The sequence below is a fragment of the Chlamydotis macqueenii genome, chromosome 2 (assembly GCF_036417535.1).
Source record: "Chlamydotis macqueenii isolate bChlMac1 chromosome 2, bChlMac1.mat, whole genome shotgun sequence".
Classification (NCBI taxonomy): Eukaryota; Metazoa; Chordata; class Aves; order Otidiformes; family Otididae; genus Chlamydotis; species Chlamydotis macqueenii.
The window spans coordinates 141843974-141864811 of NC_141557.1; the positions used below are offsets into that span (position 1 = coordinate 141843974).

A 20838-nucleotide genomic window follows, 5' to 3' on the forward strand; every position below is an offset into this window, starting at 1 on the left:
CTGATCCACTCTTTGATCCAGTAACAGTGACAGCCCACATAACAGTTATGTTAGCTAATCTGCTGTGTAAGTGCAGCCTGGGAGTGAAGGTGCCATCATTATGGTGGCTACAAAGGAGGGCACAGGACTCCTACGCCCCCAGTTCTTGAGTCTTCTTGGTGTCAGAGAGATGTGAGGGAGAAACAAGCTCTAGTGTACTATCCTGAGAGACCTGTTGTTCATCCCATCTAAAGTATTTACAAGCCCATTTCAGCCACAACTGCCCTATCTGCATGCTTGGGAGATTTCAGCAGAGGAAGAACATGTACCTTCTGCCAAAGAGCCTGAAGTTGAAATCTGTGGGAGTGTCTAGACATCAAGCGCTTCTTCCCTCCCACGTGCAATTTACACACGCAGCCATCTGCAGTGGATTCCAGTCAAAGGAGTTGGAGACCAAAGCAGACAAAGTCTATCTTGTTTTGACCGCCTGAGGGAACCAAACCATTGAATGGCAGGAATGAGAGGGGGCAGAGAGGAGGGAGGGGGAAGCAGGGTTACTTGGAGAGAGTACTGCAAGACTTCAGGGGTGACTGAGCACCTCCAGTGCTGGGAATCAGTCCCTAATGGTCCTACACCTGTAGTCCCTTTTGACTTTCAAATGCCACAGCCTCCACAGAGGCTGCCGCTATTTAAAGTCGAGTGTGTTTGGTCAAAGCAGCTCTTCCTGAATCTCCTCTCTGCCTCTTGTCTTATCATCATAGCTCTGGCTGAACTGTTTCCCCAACATTTTTTTTTTTTTTTTTTTTGTCCTTTGGGGTAGTTAAGGCAGTAAAACCTCCACTCTAGACCAAATGACTCCTATCATGACACGTTAAAAGAGCAAGTATGCCACTCATAGCTGTTTCTGAAGGCTGCCTGTTTTTTTGTGCTAGTCCCTACAAGCTTGCAGTGCTAATGCTCATACCTTCGAAGGTATGTGCTGAGGAGTTCGTTCCACTGCCGTTCCAACACCCTCCGACTCCACCACACTCGTGCTGTAGTGGCACATTTCAGCCCCCTTACCCAAAGGAGTCAGCTTATGATACATACTCTGTAAAACAGTGCTCTGCAAAACAAGTGCTGTGCATGAGCTGCTTGTTTAGCTGTGTTAAAGTTAATATCTTTTCCATTAATTTGAGGTGAAATAGGTCTGTGCTGACTTTTGAGGCACTCTGGCATGTATTCTTTATTTGGACTGCAAACATGAACAAAGCCCAGTATAGTAAGACTTACTGATATGTCAGGCATAAGAACTGTAAGAGCACAGTTCACCTCAGCATTTTCAGAAGAAAGACCTAGATGTTGCTTAGTAGTATTTTATTGAGAACAACTGAAATATGGCCTTAGCTCTTACCAAGTACAGTGTTTAAGTACGTTTCATTTTCTTCAGTATTTATGTTGTGGATATTGGGCTTATTAGGGCAGAATGGTTCCCAACTACATTACCCATACAAGCATCAGGCTGTATTTAGCAAAATTTTCCAGTTTATCATCACATGATCTAACTGAGCAACTTCATCCAAATTTGAAGTTGGCCATGCTTTGAGCACGAGTAGGGTCGAGTTTGAACCAGATAACCTCCAGGGGTCCGTTCCAAGCTAAATTATTGTGTAGCTCTATGAAAATTTTATTTCATATTAAAAATTCAGATCCTTGAAGGTCTCCTGTAAAGGAATACTGAGTTAGTGTCCACACCTTGTGTAGTTAACAGAGAGAATTAGATGTCTATGAGGGAGATTAACAAAATGCCAGGATAGACCCTGGAGAACCATTTAAACAGGCAGCGAGAAGCTTGCTAAGGACAGGAGTGTGTATCAGATTTGTCCCATCTTCAGGGGATAGTCTGGCAATCTGCTGGTAGCCCCGATTCTCTTTTATTTTGGATTTCACTCCAACTCTCAACAGTATATAAAGGGTTAATCGTGTATTAGACTCCTTTAAAATGATCTGTGAATAGCCATAAATCTGTATAACCTGTTCCATAGATGTTTATTGTAATTAATACTGTTTTAACTTAATGTTTGTAGCGTTTAACATCTGTGAATCCTTTTTAATTGTTTATGAATGCACTTTTAACCATGACTTAGCAGGCAGAGGATCAAATTAATTGGGGATGTTCTAGTTCTTAGGTCCAGCTTTTCAGCCCTCAGATAGGGGTGATGACTCTGCTTGTGCTCCTTTCCCTGGTGGCACAAGTCTGTCAGTCTGTCTTCTGGCCTCCAGTTATATTCTGGAGATCAGAGGAAATAGAGTGACGTTTTCCCTCACTCCAGACATGCAGGGGTCACTGCTTTAATTTGTTTTGTGTACTGGCTGGTGCACCTCCTGGGAGGAAGGATGGCTGAATGGATCAGATGCAGTACTGAATCTGAAGATGCATTGATATTAATAGGATAAGCATGTACTTACATGTAAGCAAGTCCTTAGTGCTTGAGGAATAAACCTGAGGACTTGATGCTTATTAAGCAAGAAGGAAAGGTCTTTTCCAGAATTTAGGGTTTGTGCTGTTACGGATTATTCTGAAGAAGGAAGCACTTTCACTGTTTTTAGCAGGAGTGAGGGGAAAAAAAAGCCAAACAACTGACTTTTCCAATGCTGTGCTGTGACAGTGGATTGCTAGCTTTTTATTTTAAAATAATGTTGAGTAAAGAATGCAATACTAGATGCAGCAAATATTGATTATTCAGAATCAGTACCATAGTTTGGTAAATACTGGAACAGGTTCAAACATGGACATAAAGAGTGGGTGCAGAAGCTTTAGATTATGGTTATTTGTGCTCCAGAGTTTTGCCCATATTTTTCCCAGGATAGTTTGTATTATTCATGCGCTTGATACAAAAACTACTACAATAGTATGTAATGCATGCAAATAATTACCGTTTAATGTTGAAATTTGCCATTGTTTAATATGAAATTTACCCAACAAAAGAGGAAATAATTCCTGTATTGTAATTTTCTTGCATATTGAAGAACCCAAATTTTCTATTTCTGGTAACTCACAGCAGAAGAAGAGGGAAAATTGTAGTCACAGTAACAACTTTCAAAGCTCCTTGGATATAAATGCTTTCTTAATCAACTGAGGATCCTTCTTTAATTATCTGTAAATTGAAGGGAATAGAATGCACTTCTGCTTTTAAACAGCATGTCACGTAGACACTCCGTGAGATTTGTGTATGGCAATTAAGGAAGCAGAAGCATGGGTTGGGGGAAGGGAAGGGTTGGTGGGATGTGAGGTTCTGACAGCCTTTCAGGAGAAGAAAACATGTGTCTTTACAAGACATCTTGTTCATGTCTTTCCAAAGTGCACCTACACAGCACGCCCATCTGCAGCAGTCAATTGCACAAGGCACTTTCTGGTGAATCATAAATTTAAGGGGTGGGTGGATGTGTGCACATGCATATTAAACTACTTATGTGTCTTCTAATTCCTCTCATTTGCATTCCCACACTGAATTTAGATAGTGAAGCCAATGACTTCAGTTAGAAGGGAGATCCAAGTTCATGATAGGAATGAAAAGCCTGCCTGCCCTCTCAAAGACTGTGTTCACTTGCTGTATCACCAAATATCTTGTGCTGCTCCTGTGGCCAAAACAGTGACTTTTTACTGCATCCAAAATAATTCGCATATTCCAGGCACACAGTTTCACTTTCCCAATTAAATGCCAGTATTCCTACATTTCAGATGAGAGAAAAGTATACTGATTGCACATCTTAAATGTTAAATAATTCTCCTTACAGCAATGGTTTTATTCTAAATGATTTTATTTTTTTGGAACAATAGTTTATTTTTAGAAGGGCAGAGGAAACTAATATTGAAACCATTTGAGGGTCTTACTTGTAGAATACAGAAACATCCTTTTGCTGTAAGTGATTACAAAGCTAAGAATCAGCGTGCTTCTGAAGCGCAGGTTTGGTTAGATCAAGAATGCTGCATGACATAATCTCAACCCTCTGGCACCAATTACAGCCATTACAGCCCTGGAAGGATTCTAAGGAAGTGTGTATGTCCCACAGAGATTTGATACATTTGTGTGAAGAATCTGGAAGCTCCTTTAATCAAGCGGATATTACCTCCTTACAAACCTGGTCTTCTTCTTGATCTGTCATCAAAAAGAAGAAAGTGTGTTAAACTTGCTGGCAAAGGGAGAGAAAAAGGGTGCTTGTTTCTCTTTTCCATTATAAAGAAGACCTGGAAGTTGTCTGTCTTATCTGGTTTTGCACCCTTACTGTTTTTGAGGGAGGGGTTGGGTCATCTTTGACATTTGGACGTCCTCCCTCTTGCTTTGCATTCCTTCTGAAACGCTAGCTTATTGATAATAGTAACAGCCCTCTGGAAAGAAGTGATAAGAGGGTGCAGATTTTGTAGTCAGACAATTTTAAAATACTTTGTGTGTGTTTGTTTGCTTGCTATTTTAGTACCATATTTGAAGAAAGGATCATTGTGTTTTTGGTTCTTTGTTTTGTGTGGGGTTTTGGTTTGTTTTTTTTTTTTCTTTATTGTTGTTGTTGGTGGTTTTTTTTTGTTTGTTTGGGTTTTTTTTTGAGTAGAGATCCACCATCCAGTGCAGTAATTCCTGTAAGTTGAAATTATATGATTGATTATTTTCTCTAATGATAGCCCTTAGCTTTTTAGAAAGCTTGTTTAGGATCTCTCATAATGTCATTTATTTATGTCAAGGTTTGAACAGTCCCTTTAAAAGTTTGAATAGCTTTTAGTTAAATTTCCAGATTTGGCCGTTCCTTGACCAAGCTAGTGAATGCACCCACTCATTCCCACTACAGTCACACTGCATCCTTTTTGAGAGCAAGCATTGTTTTGCAAGAACGTTAGCTAGTTACGTACTATGCATAAGACTCAAGCTGCAGTATATTACTTAAGCTTATTAATAATTCAACATAAACAATACAAGAGGAAGTTTTGATGCTTTAGACAACCCGTCTGAAAAAGCAAAGAGGTATGTAGTACATCTTAGTAGATGTATGTAGTACAATTAGAAAGTTCAAATCTTTTTCATGAGTCTTCTGTTTGTTTGTTATTTCTTACAGCTGATTACAAGGAGAGTTTTAATACCATTGGGAATATTGAAGAAATCGCATTCAATGCTGTGTCCTTTACTTGGGATGTCAATGAAGAGGCAAAGGTGAGGAAAAGCCATGCAGATAAGTACCATCCATCCTTAGTCACTGTTCCACTTCTCTCCTTTTTAACAAATAGTAAGAAGGGTAGGTGGAAGTGAGAGTGCTCAGTGTCTGCAAAGCCAGGCAAACTCTGGTCTTTCACTGACTGCAGGGATTCTGGCCACCTGTAAAAGGCAAGACAATATGTAATGGCTGTTGGGATGATATTGCATTCACACCGGTATCGCTGACAAATAGAGGTGTAGTTCTGAGGAAAACCTGCAGGGCTCTCACAGTGTATTTTCTTACTTGTGGCCTCTCAGTGATTTTCCATTTAAAATAGGCCCGGCCTGAGAAATGGTGAAAGTTTTTTTCCTACTTGCAAATTCAGTGTAGGACATCAGGTGAATGTTTTCTTTCTCTAAATTATCAACTTCCTTTCTACACTATTAACACCTCCAGTAATCAGTATTCTGTAAGCTAGACTATGCCTTCCCTTGTGTTGGTGCCATTATTTTTTATAGTACTACACAGACTGTCCTTGCAATAGGGAATGAACATATTTTTGAGAACTGGCGCACTCTTTCTTTCTTTCTTTCTTTCTTTCTTTCTTTCTTTTTTTTTTTTTTTTTTTTTTTTTTAAGGTACCCTCAGACATGAGGTTTTGCATTCAAGGGTGTGCCTGCTACAGTGGACCTTATAAACCAGGACAGCAGAACACCTTAACAAGTTTCTTATAGATAAAGTTATCCAAAGGTGGCGGAGTGTTTCAGCTGCATGGACTAGTGTCCGAGAAATGAAAAGCAGCTGGTAATTGTAAGAAGTAGTTGGCCCCTGGAAAGCAAACAACAAGGGAAGTAGGCTGTGTAAAATGAGTGGGGACAATACAGGACTCTCAGGGATGTAGAAATAATAAAGAGCAAACACCGTTGAGCTTAGCAAATTCCTGGTTCTGTTTTCATGTTGAATAGAAAATGCACAGTGTTCAAGTAATGCTAAGGATCTTTCAAATACAGACATATCTTCATGCACGATTCCCCACTGCATTTCTAACAGAGCACTAGTTGTATTGAGCATGTGAGTCCTGTGAGAGATTGCATTGAGCATAGAGTGGTAGCGTTAACACTTACTGTCCTGATGTGCTGACTGAAGGTGCTGCCGTTTGTAGTAACAGAGATTTTAATCTCTGATGCACATTTTAAAAGAATAGAGCACTAAAGAAAAGACGATAGTTCTGAAAACTATCTAGCTCTTTCAAAAGCTGGCCTTGGTAAACAGAGTTGTACTTGGCCCAGTTGCTAATGGAGCTATATTTACTCATGGAATGATTACATTCTCACTGCCCCAGATATGCCCCTATTATGTTATTCAATTTCAAAATACAGCAGTATGTTGTCCTCTGCAGTTACAACAGATGACAGTTGTGTGCACATGATTGGTATGCAAGCAAATAGAGCAAATACAGGTTTGGGTTCTCCAACACGACGGACTTCCCCAAGGATCTTTACAGGAGCACTACCAGAGCTACAGCATGGCAGTCTCATCCTGCTGGCAACTACCATCCCCATTGCCAGGACTGGCAGTTCTTTAACACACTGGCGTTTGCAGCTACAAGCCAGACTTAGCAAGGCTATGTTGATCTAGGAGCAAGGAAGTAGCATCCGCTAATGTCAGGTGTTATCCTTGTCCATTTTGTTCTAATCTCACGCCATTCACATTCTCCTGCCTTGGGTCCCACAACATTAAGAACACAACTCTCACAATGATCAGTGGAAATATAACTTAGTAAATTTTAAAAATAATGACTTTCTTATTGTTCTGGATTTAAAAAGTGTCAGGAATTAAATTTTTAAAAGCCACTTGCATTTCTGCAGGAAGTAGTAATTAAAATGCAAATCGGTTTATGTATATTTATTTTGGGGGTCGTTATCAAATATCTGATCTTTTAGGAGCTTGAATTGCAAGTGTATTGATAAAAGTAAGAGGGTTAATAACATGCTTTGGTATTGGGCTCTCAAGCATAAATGAGGTTGTATCTGAAAGCTTATCACTATGCACTTAAGTATTTCCCTCCCCGCACACATGTACACGTACCCCACATGCTTGCTCTTGTTGGAGAGTCTAATACAATAACCAGTTTTGCTGGGTCTGGGGATTCCCATAGGATGCCCCTGCGGTGTTTGCAAGCTGTGGACTCTGAGGCACGTTTCTGAAGGCGTTTTTTTCTTCAGCAATTACCTCATCCAAGAGAGATGAAGAATTTCAAGGCCTAATTACAGACTCTCTTTTCTTAAGCTTTTTGAATGATGATCTTTAAACTAGCTCCATTGTTTCTACTCAGTGTTGTTTTCCCTTTTCACCACAATTTCAAGATTAAAACTTAACCTCACAGGCACAAAGACCTTTCTCTTCTGAGTCAGACAAAAGCGGCACAGAGCAGTTCTTTCCAGGGCCTCTGAGACGTGATGTGATGAAGCGCTCTACTGGCCTGGGAAGAAATAAAGAAAACAGACCGGTTGTTGGAAGTGCACAGGGGAGCGATCTTGAAAAATCAAACAGAAGAAGCAGAAATCACCTAAACAAATGTCCCTGTCTCTTTTGGGACACTGAACCCACATCTAGGAAGATTTATCTGGAGCATCAAATTTCTCACTTTCCTACCCCACCTGGAGGGCAGCTGATTTAAAGCCAGATTTCTCCTCCCACATGCAAGCAGAGCAGTACCCTCCTCCTGGAAGCCCTTCAGGATGAGGGTATAACAGCCAGAATCTGCCTGTTAACGGTGAGTTTGCTAAGGGTTTGTAAGGCGGCATCTCAGTTGGATCTTGCGTGGAAGAAACAGGCATTGAGAGAGTACAGGCAGAGGCCTCTCTGTCACCTCAGTAACATGAAGGGAACTGGGATGTTGACTCCAGCTCCTCATACTTAGTCCTTTGTCTTCCAATTGCTACTTGGCAAAACAAGTTAATGGAAGAGGGAATCTTGTACAGTACCTATTGAGTTGTGGAATAATCTCACTGTAACTTTCCATGGACTAAGGGAACAGCACCAAAGTCAGAAACACCACTCTGCTAGCATTTCCTCTGCTGTATCTGGTCGACAACAGCAGTCCCTTTGCCTTCTGGCGGAGCAGAGCTGGGGCCTGACACATCCTTACATTTTTCTAGAACAACATCCTTTTCTGCTGGGGCCATTGTCTAGATGTCACCGTGGGGCTTGTGGTTCAGAGCAGGATACAGGGAAATGAGGAGAAGGCTCTACAGCCATGTCAAACTCTTCCTTATGCTTCCTTGAGACAATAATACTGTGCAGTAATGAAGCAGAGGTAGGAAGTGAAAAACTACTTTTGTACTGTCCGTCTTCGTTTCACTCCTGGATTTACTTCTGTATACAAATATGCAACATCTATGCGCAAGGTGATTTGTTGGCTCCATTTGGTTGAACCTGAATGCTATGTTTGGTATTTTTAAAAGAGTTCTTTAAAAAAAGATGAGGAAACAACAACAATTAACAAGACCTGGCTGACTTTTTAACCATCTTTTAGAAGTCTTTTTGTTATATGCTAGAAGGTAGTTAGTTGCCTTGCTGTTGCCCTACAGAAGATTTTGCTGCAGCATCTGGCTGGTTGACAAAGTTCTAGTGCAGGCTTTTGAACAGAGAGCTCAGCTTCATTTTTTTGTAGGTATATACCTGCCTGCTTGCAGTGTTATTGCTGACAGAAGTTAGTTTGCAAGAAAGATAATTAAGAACCAGAACTCTCCTGGTTAAAGGAGATTGTTTGTCAAATCATACCAGCTCTTTCAGATATGCCTTCTTTCTCATTAACACTTTGCTAATTTATAATTGTTAGGATGGTGTTGGCTCTGAAACAATATATTAATCATATTTTTATGGAACGTACTTTTTAACCTTAAATTTAAAGGTGTGACTTCAGTGAACAGTTGCTAAAGAAAAATGTCATCTTAAAGCTTTCAGTTATATCAAGAAATCACTGATATCTGCAAAGCGCTGCAACTCGGACATGCGGTAAACAGACATGTTGGCAGATATGTTATTCAGGCAGGTGCTGGCACATGCTTTCTGGTGTATACAGTAGTTGTGTGCTGTGCAGTTGTTGTGTATACTTGTGTGCAATCATTGTTCTGCTATATTTAACTGAAATGTAGATCTTTAATCCAAAGCATGCTGAAGCCTCTGGGAACCTTTCCAGTTATTTAATGAGTTTTGGCATAGCCCATAGAGTAATAAGCTGTATTTTCAATGAGTGAGTGATTTGCAGGATTAGGTTCTTAGATATCATGGGCCCAAGTGAGCTATGATTCCAGTGGGCAATCAAGCTGATAGAGCAGCATGGTCTATCAGTGATTCATATTGTGACAATCTGTATTTCTTTAACATTGCTAGCATTACTTAGGACAAGCTTTGACTAGTATAAGAATTATTTTGTTCCTAATAATTAATTTCCTCCCTAACTTCGATCAAATTTTGTTTCATTAGGGAGGAAATTAATATTTTCTCTACTCTTCAAATGTAAAGGTTGGAGGAAGATACTTTATTTGGGGGAATTAGTACCAGAAATTATGTAGAATTAGACTTGGAAACTGGTTTAATAACCCATGTCTGTGTGTGTATGCTTGCATATATAGTTTTTAATATATATATATGTCATACATGCACATGCACATGTATATATTAAAGAACAGTTAACCTCTGGTAGCAAATAATACGGAGATTTCAGTGTATACAAATGGTTCAGTAAGTATGCATTTGGGATTGAAGGCAAATGGCATTTTTATGTAGTTGGTGGGGTGTGGTGTGGGTTGAGGAAGCTTCAAAAGAGTAGTGTAAACATTTGCTGGAGACATTTGTATTGAAATAAAACAAAGGTCTTACCTTTGTATGGGATTTATAAGGTAACGGCTGGCAGGAGAAACTATAAAACCGCAGTTTCTGTGTATATGAGGAATGATGGGATTGATGTTAGTCATTTAAGAGACAGGTCATTTAACTCTTTGTTGTTATAGTCTGCAGGGATGAACCTCCTTAAAACAGGATTTTGTAAAGACCCATAACCCTGCCATAGATTCTCTATATTGCCAATATTCAGTAGAGAAATTGCTTTAAGTTTCTGATTTTGTGCTATAACATACTCTTTCCTCGCCTTCTGCTCTTGGCTCTTTCTGAGGTGATGGGAGCCAGAAACGTAAATAGTAATAAAAGGGTTATATTAGATGTTTCGTAACTGTAGACCTCTAAAGTGTATAAGCTGAGAGACCGCAGCAGGAGTCTTGTTGGCTGGATTAAATGATAAAAGGGGAAATGCATTTCTGAGCCTTGCTTTCTCTTAAGGCAGGTTACTGTGTTTGTCTTGTACATCACTAATTATGCTGCAGTGTTTAACAAACAGTCAGTAATTCACATAATAACAGCTACACTGTGGAGGAGCGCCTTCCCCGAAAGAGAAAGCGCTTTTTCTAGACATGCTCTATAACAAACAGAAGAGTTGTTGTTATCTTAGGCCACTTTTAAAACTTTCTCAGGCACCAAATGTTTCTCCAAATTAGTTTTCCATTGCCAATGGCATGCCTGAGCTGGAGACTAGATGGGTGGAACTCTATCATTAATTGCTATAATCTAAGATATGCTGACATTAAAAAAAAGACATCACTATAACGACAACCCAAACTCATTCCTGATAGCAAAATATTGCTAAAATTGAGTTTGCACAGGGGAAAAAAAAAAGTCTGTAAATTAATTCAGGTACAGCCCTAGTCACATCCATTAAAATAGTTCCAAGTCAAGTGTAGACAGGGCCCTGCGGAAAAAAAACAAACAGTGATTTCTATGGTTGCTACTGTCATTTCTACTTAACTCTACATTTTCTAACCATGTAACTCTACTATGCAAGAGAGCATAGCGAGGAGGATCTTAAATCTGGGTGTCTTCCAAGAGATCTAGAGCGGAACTTAATCTTTCTGTGGCTGCCTGTGGGGTTGTTTTGCTCCTTGTCTCATTGAGAGTGGGAGTACCTGCATTACACACAGGAGCTGAGAAGGAGGAAAAGGTGAGGGTTGCAAAGGGCAAAGCAGACTGTACTTGGACAGGCGAGTGAAATCATTGCTGCTCAGAGCAGGCGGCATTCCTCAGCCACTGCTTTGGGGAAGCGAGAGTTTCTGGTGAGAGCAGGGGCAGAGAGAAGGGATCTGTCCAGACAGTTCCCCAGGTCTGTTCACCGCAGCATCCTGCTGCACCACAATGTTAAAACTGGTGCAAATGCAAATCTTCAGTCATACAAAGGAGAAAAAAAAAAAAAGCCCTAAAATCAACTCAAGGAACACAACTTACGCTCTCTTCTTCTCTCTGCACACCCCCTGTGTTTTCCAAATCCAAAGTCAGTGTCGTGCTTTACAGGAAAGCTACTAGAAGATTGTGTGGAGACAGAAAATTTTCCCCAAAATAAATGATCTGTGTTAATTCAAATACATCTGTCTATCTACGAGGTGCAAATGATATGACAGTATAGTACACTTTGTGCGCATGAACATACAGTCATTGCTCCTCAGAGAGATCTTGATGTATTACAGTGTCAGGACAAGGATATTGAATCTTACAACATCCATCTATTATTCATGCTGAATAATCTATTATTGCTGTATGGGGACTCTTGAAACTATAAAGTCTGTCTTCCTCAGCTGCTCTTACTGTGCTCTGTGTTTCTGGAGGCAGCAGAAGAGGTGACACACAGAGTATGTAGATGATTAAGGTGGGACAAGGTCTTTTTTTACTTCTCAGCTGAGTGTGCAGCAAATGTGTAGATATAAACTGTTGGGTAGATGCAAAGCCTGCATGTCCCCTCTCACATTTTAACATATATAGAATCATAGAATAGTTTGGGTTGGAAGAGACCCTTAAAGGTCATCTAGTCCAACCCCTCTGCAAGGAGCAGGGACATCTCCAACCAGATCAGGTTGCTCAGAGCCCCGTGCAACCTGACCTTGAACATTTCCAGTGAAGGTGCATCAGCCACCTCTCTGTGCCAGTGTTTCACCACCTTCATTGTAAAAAATTTCTTCCTAATGTCTAATCTGAATCTATTTCCCTCTATTTAAAAACCATTGCTCTTTATCCTATCACAACAGACCCTGCTAGAGAGTTTCTCCCCATCTTTCCTGTAGGCCCCCTTTAGGTACTGGAAGGCTGCTGTAAGGTCTCCCCGGAGCCTCCTCTTCTCCAGGCTGAACAGCCCCAACTCTCTCAGCCTGTCCTCACAGGAGAGGTGCTCCAGCCCTCTAATCATCTTTGTGGCCTCCTCTGGACTCTCTCCAACTGGTCCACATCCTTCTTATGTTGGGGCCTCCAGAACTGGACACAGTACTCCAGGTGAAAAATCCCTCTGCTGTATGGGCTAAAATATAGCAAGGCCAGATTCTGTTTTATGCCAGATCTCATTCTGCTGCTCTGTGTTCACATACACTTTAAAGCATTGCCCTGACACTGTAGGAGTCTGAAGGCAAATGAAAATTCAGGCTGTCATATTTCAAAGGCATATGCACCCATATCCACACTTACCTTTGGAGCTGGAGGAGACCGAGTTGTAATTTGAAACAGAAATAACACTATCAGCTTCAAAATCAGAGTTTCACCTAGGGCCCTTCCCTGTCTCCCTCCTCTCCCCGCAGTTAAAGTTCAACTATTTCATTTGTAAATGCAGCTCTGCGATACGATCAGAAGCAGAAATGCGGAGGTGCCATTAGCTCAGTCAGGCAAACAAGCTGCTCTGGCTCCATCGTAAAAAACCCGACTGTAATGTTAACTTCTGCCATTAGGGGAAAGTATCCCCCCACCAGCCGTACTGGAGCCCTTCTCTGTTCTCAGCTGCCTTTCTCTTAAGAGATCTCTTTCTGAGAGTGCTCATTCTGCTGGAGCAGGTTTCGCATCCTCCCGGCTCAGGAAATACATACTGCTGATTTTCTCTGTCCTTTTCCTTAGTTCACAGTTTTGGGTTTTTGCTGATGTATTTTAAGCTGAGGAAAAGTGAAAAGTAGAATTAAGTCAATAAATGGCCAAAATTACTATGTAATGAACATGTGATAGAACAAGGGGTAATGGGTTTAAATTAGAAGGAGGTAGGTTTAGATTAGATACGAGAAAAAAATTTTTTACAATGAGAGTTGTAGAGCACTGGAACAGGTTGCCCAGAGAGGTGGTGGATGCCCCATCCCTGGAATCGTTCAAGGCCAGGCTGGATGAGGCTCTGAGCAACCTGATCTAGTCAGGGATGTCCCTGCTTCTTGCAGGGGGGTTGGACTAGATGACCGTTGAAGGTCCCTTCCAACTCTAACTATTCTATGATTCTATGATTCTATGGTTCTATGTTCATCACTGGAAAGAAAATTTTTTTTTTTTTTAATCCAATTTCACCTCTCAGGTTTCATGCACACTGTCCTGACTGAAAGATAGCAGTGATATTTCAGTTCATGGTTACAGCTTGCTTTGTATCAAAATAGTCCTTGGGAAACTTAGTGGTGGGAGACCCATCTGCCAGGTGCTGTACAAACACATGGCGGACAATCAAATGATTCACCTCATATGTGAGCTTCTGATCCAAAATGAAGCATTGATACATGCCTTAAAAGTTTATCCTTCCTAGCGTGGGAGCATCTTTGCTGGACTTAGGCCAGAAGTGAAAAATAAATATGTGAATTGCCAGAGTGTGGATCGTGGCTGAATTAAAGTTTTTTTGGGGGGGGAAGTATCTGCTTTTATTTTCCCTTTTATTGTCATGTATTTCCTGAAGTTCGATAGTTGTTTGTACCACATTTTAAGAGTAATCTCTCTGGCATACAGATTTTCATCACAGTGAATTGCTTGAGCACAGACTTCTCCTCACAAAAAGGAGTAAAAGGGCTTCCTTTGATGATTCAGATCGATACATACAGCTACAACAACCGCAGCAATAAACCCATCCACCGAGCCTACTGCCAGATCAAGGTTTTTTGTGACAAGGTAAGTGGAAAGCACAATTACCATGGATAGAGGAGAAACCGTGTTACGCAGCTTATTATTGCTGTATTTTAGACCTAATTAAATGTTTTTTTTCCTTTCCTTAAATAATTGTTTCATGGTAGAATTTGTACCAGCTATATCATAAGTCTAGCAGATTATCATGCAGTTATTTTACTGATTTGCGACCTCTTTGGCCCTGATTCCTCAGCTTCTGAGCAATAGTTGGACTTTTCAAGGATGATAAGGTCGTGATACAGGAATATAAAAAATGTCATCGAAAGCACAAACATAAAAAGATCTCTACTGGGAAGGTCAGTGCTCGCCATAGCCTCGCACAAGTGCCATTCTGATGATGTTATCCCTTCTGGCTGTAACAGCTGGGATAGGTAACGTAAACTTTGTGGAGAGGTCTCTGTTTTATCTTGCTAGGATTTTCTTATGAAACTGCAAAAGTATATTAACCATTCCCATTTGTAGTTCAGTAACTTTTTTTTTTTCCTCACTCCCTCTTTTGCAAAATTTTGTTGTTTTAGAATGGATTTTTCCAGTTGTTTGTGGGAATTGGTAAGATTTTTCAGCATCAGAACATAGATCATGCCTTAATGAGTCTGACAGTGTCACGATCAGCTGTATATATCACTGAGTAGAAACAATTGCTTGGAAATGTTATCTCAGTGATGATTCTTAGATGTGAGCCTGACCACGTTGCAGGTGTGTTTAACACTTAGCAGCCAATTACTTCAACCCTGCTGGGAGAGATCTTCCAGGGGAGAGTTGATGCCTGTATTCCAATCAAGGTTCAGGGATTCAGGAGCCTACATCTATTTAAGTGACTCGGAAATTTATCCGAATTAGTCTTGCCTTCTTATAGGTGGGAATAGAAAGGCAAGAGGCCATGCCCCAGGCAATATTTAGCATTAACTTTTTAATGGAAAGAGTAAGAGTTCAACTGTTCCGGGTGTCTGTGCTGCTGCTCCTTCTGCTTTTTCAGATCATTCCCCTGTTGCTGTCTTGACGACGGGATCTTGAGGGCTCATCAGTCAGTTGTGTTAGTGGAGGAAAAACTTTGAAAGCAATGAATGTAAATATATGCACTGGGGTCTTCTTGCAGTCAAAATGTTATGCTTTTAATTGTAACTTTGAATGTCAAATATTTAGAGATTTGAAGCTGCAGCTGGATGTTAAAAGCTCAGTAAATATCAAAGTAACAAGTCGTTTTCATCTACCTGTTTTTGAAAAGCAATTAGAAAAATCTGAATTATTTAAAAAAGGAAGGAAATTCAGAGCGCAAACTCATCAAGGGTGACCTGTAGACACAACTGGTGGAGATTTTGAATAATACATGTTCATTGCATGTATTGGCTTAATTGGTACTTCAAATATCCAAGCTAGAAAGCAGGAAATGTATGTTGAGTCTTTTAATCAAAACTATCTCAAAGTAAAAGAAAAGATCATAGGAATAGTTAAATTATCTACATCAAAACTATATTGAAAGTGGGCACTGGAGGGCTCAAAGGTACCAATAATGGGATATATATCTGTATAATATAAATGTATGCACGCATACATGCACACAGAGCTTTTAACTTATTGCAGGACTGAAAATGAGTTGAATGAATGAACATGAATGGAAATTATTGAGGTCAATTCACATGACAGTTTGTGCTAATTGGCACTTGGAAAGAGACTGAGGCCTGATTCTCCCCTCATGCTGCTGTATCCTTACCGACATCTGTTTGTCACTGTGCTTTTATAAGTAAATAAATGATTGGAGAATTTCCACGTGCTAGTGGCACTGGGAGAATTTGTCGCCCGCAGAGGAAGGTAGGTGGTGCATCTAAGTACCCTCATCTTTCCAAGATGACAAAATAAAACGCTGGCACCGGTTGAGGCGGTGCTAAATGGAGGGTCCCTGGCTCAGTTTCTCTATCGAGCCTGCGACTCGCCCTCTAGTGATAAAGGGAGGGTTTGCTGCCTGTTTGGGAAAGGCTGTGAAGCTGAGGCAATTATTACCCACCTCTTTGTCCTGATTAAGTAAAGAAGTATTATGGAGCTATTTTAAAAAAACAGCAAACATATAATAATTTTTATACATTTTAAAAGTGTGAATTGCACTGTTAGGACCCAATCTGACAACCCCAAAGAGAAGCTTGATGAGAAAAGTGCTGGATTTACTACAGTCATCTGAATCAGAGGAACTGCACAATAAATTCCTCCCACCTAAGTACTGAAATGTATCTTAGTTTGAAACATGGAAGAAAAAAATGTTTCTGTGCCTGACAGTGTTCTTACAAATGTTTTTTTTTTTCTGCAGTGATGGTGCCTCTTTAGGACTGGTAGATGTGTCTGTATATTAACTTGGATAAATCGCAGCTAGAGGTGTTCAGATTTTAAGGAAAACATTTGCTTATAAATTAATGTCCTTCAGCTGAAACACAGCATAGCTCTTGTGAAAACAGTATCCCTGAAGGAATAAAACTGCATTTAGCTAAGTGGTATGTGTTATATATATTTTAGTATTTACTCAGGCAGTTGCTTAAATTTAGGATTAATTTACATATGAACTAGAGAGTGACAGTGACTTAGATCCCATGTGTTCTTTGTGACATAAATGTATGGAAATAAAGGCTGCAAAGGTTGTAATTGTGTGCTTGCTCCCTATTAATTCTCCAATCTTGTCTGTATTTATTTTCCAGTAGGCAATCTTCAAAGCTGCTGTTACAGCACCCATCACATTTTCTCAGTTCTAATTCTCTCTGCCCTTGCAGTCTTTTTATCGTGTGCAGATCACTGATGCTGCATTATGATAAGAAAATATATTTTTTATTCCTTAAGTAGGTTGTCAGGGAAACCTGCTACCAGGCCTATTTATATTTATATATTGCAAGATGGTTTAGCCACTGTGTATGAAGGAACTGGAGATTCAGAGACACTTTGATTTTCGATATGTGATTAGGTTTGTTGAAAAGAAGTAGCGTTTGATTTGGCAAATACCATAACATTGTTCCAAAATCAAATAAATTAATCCTGTTTTCTTTACTCTGAAAAACTATATGTTGTTTGGAATATAAGCAGTTCCTGCTTTCTTGCCTTCAGTATGGATTGTCATACAGAAAATGGATTATCATAGGATATTGAGCAACTCTCATTGCCTGTTAATCTTCAGCTTTAGAGAGAAGGTGGCTGAAGTCTGTGGGCCTGGCCTGCCAAATGTGGAATGCTCTGGCCTGGAACTAGAAACAGGAGTACATGTGAGCTTCATAATGGTGATGGGAGTGGTCCTTAGGATGGTGAGAGCTTTGGTAGATGGGAGCTAGAATGTAAGACATAAGCTTAAGTGAGTTGAAGACTTGGAAAAAATATTTTTAATCAGCTGAAATTCATAGGCTGTGTTTTGCTAATGATTAGTAGCAGAAGTACTTGTTGCATTTATACAAAATCTACATCAATGAAAAACTCATTCAATTATTTGATTGGTCAGAGCCTAATATATAGTCCCCTATGAGAGGTTTATTTCATCTTCTGTCCTGAAGAGATATGCAAACTCTGATTTATTAGATATGTGTCAGATGGCTCAGCTGTGAAAACTGTCCAGCAGAATCTCTGGTATGCAAAAATCTTACTATGGTCCATTGTCCTATCCCCTGCAACAATGGTGTACATCATGTAGGCTTGGCTGGCTCCTGCACTATGCCATGTGGGATGCTTCTAGCTCAGAAGGGGTGGTAGGTAGTTTTGTGGTTATTGCAGTTGCTGCATTTGTGAAGTGGCTGTGGCATAAATAAGTGCTGATGGGTGGGAATGGCTGCCTTGCTCAGAGATTGCCCATGCTGCAAAAGACTTGGTGATGTCTTGCCTTGAATGAATGAAGACAAAGCTGTGAAGCTTTACCAAGTTCACAGTTACAGAGAATATAAAAGAAAAACCAGCAAAACATATATACTTTATAGTGTATAAAAGGGTAAGTCCTCCTCAGTTTCTGCTTTCCTGAGAGGAAATTCATGCTTGCTGCCATATACGGAATGACTTTCAAGGTTCATCCTGCTACCTGTGAGCAGCAGAGTGGTAGCACTGAGTGGTACCTCCCCTACGGCTGTGGCTGCCTGGCAGAGCCACTTTGTGCAGCACAGGGCTCTCAGGGATATGCCTTCTGCAGGACAGTGGCTGGGAGGCATATTTTTGCTCCTTTCTGCCAAAGAACAGATGGCCTTTAAAGATACAAATGTGGCCCTAAGAACAATTTTGGTAAGGGTATGACTCTGAATCCCTTGTCTTCTGTGGTTGAGGTCAGTGACAACTGGATTGGGACCTGGATCTGGAGGCAATGTTTCTATTAGACACGTTCATGTTTTTTAAAGAGCTGTTTCTCCCTCCACCTCTTTCAACCTCTGGAAATTTATTGATAGATCACAGCCAGGAATACATCTCTCCTTGCGTTCTTTTCAAGCTTGGTTCATTGGCTTATGTGTGAATTTTGCCATCTCGAGTAGATATTTTTGGCTTTCCTTACCTCCTTCTCCCTCCCCCCTCTCCTTTAAAGAAACTTCTAATTTTAATGTGGAAAAAGTCTTTACTTTTGCATGTTGTCTGTCTGGGAGCATACGGATCTTTAATACCCTTCACAACATGACTATTTGTATTTATAAAGTAAATTAGGAGAACTTCAAAGGAGGTGTTGCTGCTTTTTATGTCAATAACAAGTTATATTTTCTAAACTTGTTGAGAATGTATTTACATAACAGAAGCCTGCAACTTCCCAGGAGTTCCTGGGGCCTAATAGAGCAGTGCTACATTGCTTTCCTGTTTCTGGAGGGCTTCTCCCTGTTTGAAATGCCTGTATTTTTCTGTAAGAGCCCTTGCACTGTTGGCAAGCTGTCAGTGTTGCCGCCTTGCACTGGCAAATCTCAAAAGCCTCTGCAAAGCTGGCCACAGTGGAGCAATGCCACCCCCAGACAAGGTGGGTGGAGGAGAGTTTAGGGAAAAGCTTAGCACAGGCATGATCTAAGATGATAGCAGTCCTGCAGGTGTTTTACGTCAGTACATACACAAAGTATTTGGCCTGAGCACTCTGTCCATTGCAGAGGTGTTGGGCTTGGGATGCCTTTTGCACAAGTTGTGGTGGCAACAGCCCTGCTACAGACTGCATGCTGCCTGAGGTGTCCATCTTGTCTCCTCCAAGCCAGCAAGTGGATACGTTCCTCTTGCTGTCTGCAGCCCTGGAGGCTGCTGGATGTGACAGCCTGAGTTTTGGGCCCAAGTGATTGATCCAGAGCTGACATGTTCCCAACAATCTGGACAGATTTATCTGTAATGGGATAACCATTCTCTGCTTCTGCATTTCTGATGTGTCCGTCACTGTAGTTCCAGGCATTGCAGGGTATGATATTCACTGTGGCCTCTTTGTTTAATATCTGTCAATTGTCTTTTTTGCACCAGGGAGCAGAAAGGAAAATCCGAGATGAAGAGAGGAAGCAGAACAGGAAGAAAGGCAAAGGCCAGGCGTCCCAAGCCTCGTGTAATAACTGTGAGTAAGATGAGCCTTTCTGGTTTGAGGCTAAGTCACGCTTAACATGCCTTCTCTCATAACCATGTTGCTTTGTGATCCTCCTAACAGCTGAAGGGAAGTTGAGTGCACTCCCTCTGCAAAAAAAGAGCGATATCACCTTCTTCAAAACAATGGCTGACCTGGATTCCCAGCCAGTTCTCTTCATACCGGATGTTCACTTTGGAAACTTACAGAGAACTGGACAGGTAGGAAATGATAATGAGATGAGCCCGTGCCCACCTGCCATCTGGCCATGTGTGCTCCGAGGCAGGTTTTAGGAAAACTGCTCCTGGGGGCCATTTGTTTTAGCTCTCATTTTGATAAGTGCAACTCTTGGTGAGTCACTTAAAAAAGACCTTAAAAGAGACAAGTGCCTTTCTGAGTTCTGGGTGCAAAAAAGAAGTTCATACTTCATTAACAACTGACTAGTTTGTGTGTGTTATGGTTTTGCCATTCTTTTGCTAGGAAGAAAGAATGGAACAAATAGCCAAGAATTTTGAAATAGAAAGTTAATTTGTGACTGAAAGGCAATCTGGTTTTGAATGTGCTTATTTGGCTTGATGAAATGAAGTGCCACCTTGTGGTAGCAGAGATCCTCCTCCCTGTGACAATTGAAAACAAAACCCAAGCTCTTACATGTGCCAGGATGTCAAGAGCAGGCTCACTAAACACCACTGCCCATTTTCTGTTGGCATCACCTAGAGATCTGGGAATTCCTTGGAAGAAAGTATTTTCACTCTGCAAAGTAAGAATCTGTCATGCTAATGTTAATATTTAGTATTGGCTTGGTGCAGAAGTCATGGAGTCATTATCACCAGTAAGTGTGAGAAAATGTTTGCTGACTTTGACTCTTTTAAGACCTACTTTATTGCTTGCTGGGAAATTGCAAACCTGAATTGGAGGGTGCTCTCAGATATTTTTTTTGAATATGAACCTGTTATTTATTAACATCTCAGGGAGCAGAATGAGACCTTTATGCATGTATTTATAAAGACAAATAGTAAATGAGGAAATTGTATATACATCTTGCTGCAAAATATTAAAATAATGAAGATTAAATGACACTGAGTGTTGGATTTTTTTTATTTTAAAGCAGTGGGAACTGTGGTAAAGCAAAGTACAAAGAGCGCAGACATTGCAGTGACAGCTGT

The 20838-nt window shown here is 40.6% G+C and overlaps 1 protein-coding gene across 1 annotated transcript in view; it reads left to right on the forward strand.

Annotated features, from left to right (window-relative positions):
* GRHL2 (grainyhead like transcription factor 2) overlaps positions 1-20838 on the forward strand; it is a 69213-nt gene that overhangs the window by 28729 nt on the left and 19646 nt on the right. Inside the window, exons 8-11 of the mRNA XM_086742519.1 lie at positions 5065-5159; positions 13984-14142; positions 19579-19666; positions 19757-19893. Of these exons, the coding sequence (XP_086598645.1) occupies positions 5065-5159; positions 13984-14142; positions 19579-19666; positions 19757-19893 (479 nt within the window). The remainder of the gene's footprint in view (positions 1-5064; positions 5160-13983; positions 14143-19578; positions 19667-19756; positions 19894-20838) is intronic.